Source organism: Astatotilapia calliptera, chromosome 14, assembly GCF_964374335.1.
Source record: "Astatotilapia calliptera chromosome 14, fAstCal68.1, whole genome shotgun sequence".
Taxonomy (NCBI): Eukaryota; Metazoa; Chordata; class Actinopteri; order Cichliformes; family Cichlidae; genus Astatotilapia; species Astatotilapia calliptera.
The window spans coordinates 15253668-15258747 of NC_137435.1; the positions used below are offsets into that span (position 1 = coordinate 15253668).

The 5080-nt window shown below is 42.9% G+C and overlaps 1 protein-coding gene across 1 annotated transcript; it reads right to left on the bottom strand.

The window, feature by feature from the left end:
* Positions 1 to 1427: 1427 nt before the first annotated feature.
* On the bottom strand, positions 1428 to 4376 carry p2ry1 (purinergic receptor P2Y1). Its single transcript, XM_026193258.2, has 2 exons — positions 4018 to 4376; positions 1428 to 3776 (listed from the first exon to the last, which is right to left on the bottom strand). Exon 2 carries the CDS (start codon positions 3745 to 3747, stop codon positions 2686 to 2688), a length of 1062 nt encoding a protein of 353 aa, XP_026049043.1. The 5' UTR covers positions 3748 to 3776; positions 4018 to 4376; the 3' UTR covers positions 1428 to 2685.
* Between the last annotated feature and the right edge of the window lie 704 nt (positions 4377 to 5080).

The following is a 5080-nucleotide window of genomic DNA, read 5'->3' on the forward strand; positions in this document are numbered from 1 at the left end:
TTCCAGAGCACTTAAATCGTCCCAGAAGTGCAGTGTTTTCTATAAGGTTTTGTGCACGTGTCTTGTAATATGTTACTATTCAATATCATGAGGCTTTTTTAGAGTTCACTGATAATACAGAAAAAATTGGAAACTTATGTAAACAGAAGTTCATATTGCCTTGTGGTTATTACAGCACTGTCGCATGACGTGAATGCAGCCACTACAATTTGTAACCTAACCACAGCCTTCTCCTGATTGTTTGTATCACAGGACCACACACTGACATTTTGATTGCATTTGTTGTTTTGCGGTTAGGGATAGTTTTTGGCTAAAGCGGACAGTGCCCCCTGTGATGGATATGGATCCTGTGCCAGGTCCCACTGTAAATCTGTGGAACAAAGTTGTGTGTTTTTGTTTGGCTGTCTTGACTGTGATTACTCTGTGGGCCCTGTACCACCAACAGGGTTCTCTAGAAAAACAAACACAAATTTTCTTTCTCCGCAACTCCCATTACTCTTTACACTTGATTCTTCCTTCTGTTGTCCTCCGTCTTCCCAACAATTATTCAACTAACATTCTGCCTCAGGGTAGTAAAGTAAAGAAAAGGTTATTTTTTTTCTGATTCTAAATTCAGAAACAAGAGAGGAGGATGTTGGAGAAAAAAGGTGAAAGGTGGCTAAGATGGGAGGGAAGAAGCACTGGCAAGCATCCCAACTGTTTGCAAGTCAAGATTTGACGCCCATGCGCAAAAGCACTGATGTTGGCAAGATATCCTGCTTTGGCTGAATTTAACCTTCCTTCCATGTGCATGCAAACAGTAGCTGCTTTTGAAAATTAAAACACCACTACCTAACAAACCAAAATAAAGGCAACAACAGCCACTCACTGGAATAAGGTCTTCATTGCCTTCAGGCTGTCTCATACAGACACACGCACAAACAGCGAATACATACACACACACATTTGCAAAGGCCAGATATGCAGTTTGCACCTCAAAGCCAGGAAATCAAAAGCCGTTTGTATTCACGGGCGCTGTGTGGAGGAAGAGGGTTGGTTGCTTTCCTGTGCCCGCAACACTGCACCGCCGCCGGGTCCTGGCGACAGCTTCACACCCCTGTCTGCTTCAATGGGTCTGTGGCATTGTGACGGACACAAAGGAAGTCTTAGGATAAGCCAGGAGGAAAAGGTGCCACTCTTTATTCCTGACTCGTCCCCTCATTTCCTCCTAGCTGTGCTAAAAGAGAAAGTCAAGAGCAGTGATGAAAACAAGGGGGAGCAGCGAGAACAGAGCTCTGCACGAATGTCTCCAAAACAAGTGGCGTTTGTTCTCTCACACCTCTGCGAACATTTAAGCGAGGGTGCATGCAGCTGGTACAAACATGGTGAAATTATACAAGTGCTTATAAATTGTCGACTGTAAATACAAAGATGTACTGACACAGATATGTGTGGCCCCGTATCTCCTGTATAACTAATTTACTTCCTTCCTTGACACTTATAAATGACCACATTACAGATTTACAAAGGAAGTACAGACAGCAAACATTTACACAGACCAGGGTAAAATATATACCGATAATTTCTCCAGAATGTTTACAACAGATACACAACAGAAGTGATTATCTGCCAAAACTCGGACACAGTGCACCAGTTACTTTGAGGTATCTCATACAAAAAAATCTTCAATATGCGGATTGAGTCACGAAGCAGGTTATAAAGTATGTGCGTTTATGCGTTTAGATCATTTAAAAGCTGATAGTCTTTATTTTGTAATATACACTCGAGTACTCAGAACCTGTTCTGGTGATTCAGTCTGATGATACTGATAATGGATTTTGATAGTAGGCTCATGTATGAAAATCTGCACTAAAGATAGCGACAGTTAAAAACACAAAACTAATCTGGAACATCACAATATTCTGCATAGTCCACCTAAGAGAAACAAAGATATTATTTTTAGTATCATATACACAAAATACTGTCATTATTTTAGTAGGTAAAAGGAGTGAAAGCTTGCGGTAACAGAGCCGTTGGAGACCTTCACCTCGGAGCTGTCAGAATGAAAAAGTAGTTGACCACGTTTCACACCCCTTCAGTAATGGATGTAGAAAGAAAGGAGGAGGGATAGATAGCCCTCTAAAGGGAGAGGTCCCAATTTTAGTGCATTACAATGTCTGTATGGCACATCCATGCAGCAATCTCAGGTTCAGTGCATTTAGTTTTTTCCTCTAAAGGAAAAAAAACATCATCCCATGTCCACTTCCTTAGGCACAAGCTCTTAGGTGTTCAATAGCTATTGATTATTAAACATCAGCTTGTGAATAGAAAATGTGCTTCTAAGTCCTATTTTTACTGAACAAATAAATGAACAGGTTTTTAGTGCCTGTAGGAAAACCTATTTCCCCGAGCCTGGTTCATCACAATGATTACTAATGATAAGAAAGAAGAGTGATTGCTCTACCATTTAAAGTACAATACAAGTACAGGACGATACAGTACAGTAGCTTATCAATATCAACAGGCTGCAAGCAAGCGATATTTATCACAGGGTTAAAATGACTATTTATCCTAGTTTTATAAACTGTTGTCCAATGAATTCTACATACAGTGTTCAGGCCACACACACTGCATTTATTTCTGCCAAGTCCAAAATGTTTTCTAAAGCTAAAAGAGATCCACAACCTGGTACACACAGGTATCTCATTACAGCCTCCGGCCCCCATTCTCCACATACTCAGTTAGGCTGTTAAGCGCTGCTTCATCACTCTTTGATTGAAGGACATTCTCTCCTTTCCTCGAAGTCTTTTTAGTGGCCCGTGACAGCTTCCTCCTGAAGGTGTCTCCAGCCAGGAAGTACAGAATAGGATCCACACAGCTATTGAGGCTGGCCAGACCCCGCGTCACCTGATAGGTGGCATAGACGCGGTTATTAAACTCACACATGTCAGGGGTTTGGAAGTACAGCCTGGCCCTCATGTTGAGGTTCTTCATCACATGGAAAGGCAGGTAGGAGACGGCAAAGACTGCAAGCACTATGATAACTAGGTGAATGGATTTCTGCCGCAGAGGCGCATTGTTCATCTCATTGCAGATTAATGCTTTGACAATCATGCCATAGCAGCAAAAAATGACAATAAATGGGATGCAGAACCCAAACACCGTCAAAGTCATACTGTAGATGAAATACCCCGGCAACTCGTCCACTGTGGTGGTGTCGTAACAAGTGGTTGCGTTACGCTTTAAGCCAGTCCGGGAATAGTAAAGGATGGGGGACATGCTGATAACAACCAAAACCCACACCAGTGCACTGGTAATAACTGCATTTTTCTTCTTCAGTCGACCCAGAGACTTGAGCGGGTGCACCACCCCAGTGTACCTGTGAACACTGATGCAGGTCAGAAACAGAATACTCCCATAAAGATTCACATGGAATATAAAGCGCTGCAGTCGGCACAGAACGTCCCCGAATATCCAGTCTGTTTTGTTGAAGTAGTAGAAGATGAGGAAAGGCAGTGAGAGGACGTAGCAAAAGTCAGCTAATGCCAGGTTGAACATGTAGACAGAGATGCTGCTCCAGGGTCTCATATGGCAAACAAACATCCAAATGGCCAAGCTGTTGCCCACCAGTCCAGTAATGAAAACTAGGATGTAAACAGTGGGCAGGTAATAGAACTGGAAACCTGTCTTGGTGAGGGAACATCCTCTTGTGTGGTTATGAAGCTCTGTCACATTCATTAGAGAGGTCAAGTTCAAGTCTGTGGTCATGGTGTCAGGGGCAGTGGAACGTCCTTTCACTGCATGAAAGCAAAAGACACATGAGTAAATATTTAGTATCAGTTGAACTAATCTGTTTTTCACACGCTATAGGCTGGCTGCTTTGTTTAAAGATGACCTACGCCTGAATTCAAAAAGCAGTTGTGCGCACACTTGGCATTCAATCGCTTAATTTAGCAGAATTCCTACAGTCCGACAACCACTTGTGACTGAACACACACGGAGCGAGCGGGGGAGTGACAGGCACATTACGGCACTCACCGTTGAGGCTGAGTTGTATTCCACATTCCTGAAGCCTTCACAGTTGGACAGATTTCAGTCAACACGCTGACGGGGCGTCACGAGCTGTCAGGTATTCCTTCCGTCTCCTTCCAGTAATGGAAATTGATTAAAAGTTGCGATTTCCTTCGGGCTGGCGCTGATACACTTTAAGGGAGTGGAAAATCTGCTGTCTGTTCGTCACGCGGGACGACGATTTCCCACAACAGCGGCAGTGGGACGCAACTGAGACAGCTGCAGGCTCTGGCATGAAGAGCAGAAAACAGGATCCGTAAAGAGAAAGGAGGCTCTTTACGCGCGAGAGGGGAGGTGCGCACACACAAAACCACCGCACGGTTCCCAAACGCATTTTCTGCTGCTCCCGCCTCCTCCTTAATCAGAAAGGCGTGCGACAATTCATTCTAAAGAAACATGCCTATAAATAATCGCCTTTGTTCACCTTTGTTAACAATTGATTGTTATGCTAGTTAAACTCACTTGCTTACAGTTGGAGTCCGTTTCAGTTGACGTCCCTGCTGTTAAAATATAACCTACGCAGATCTTAGATTTTATTTAGCTGTAGATTCGTCTAAGTCTAGACTCACAAAGCAAAAAGTTCCCTAAATAACAACACTGTTTTTCAATTTGACATCTAGTGGGAAATGTTAACTATAAGAAGATAAATCAAGGTGATTATCTATTCAAAATATTCCGAAGGTTATTATTGCTCGGCGGTAATCGAAGAAAAACAAATACTATTTAAGTGGGAAGTGGGCAGATTCCTCATTTACTATAGTGATTTGTCATATTTATGGGTTTGTCTTTGCAGCTCTTATTTTGCACGTTCCTGCACCATTACTGTCAAAGCTTAGACAAAATAAAGGCACTAAAAAATCTAATGTGTTTCGTATACATGGAGATCGATGATCAGTTCGTGTCTCCTGAAAAGCTGAGACAGACAGCTGGATGTGTGCAACATTGCCAAGGACAAACCAGACACTGGCAGAGACATGGAGAGGCTGGTGGAGAATAGTGAAGGCTGTGCAATGACGGAGCCAAAGGTTAA

What these genes read in the sequence shown, in the direction of transcription:
- p2ry1 (XM_026193258.2), bottom strand. Translation starts at nt 3,747, where the DNA reads ATGACCACAGACTTGAACTTGACCTCTCTAATGAATGTGACAGAGCTT.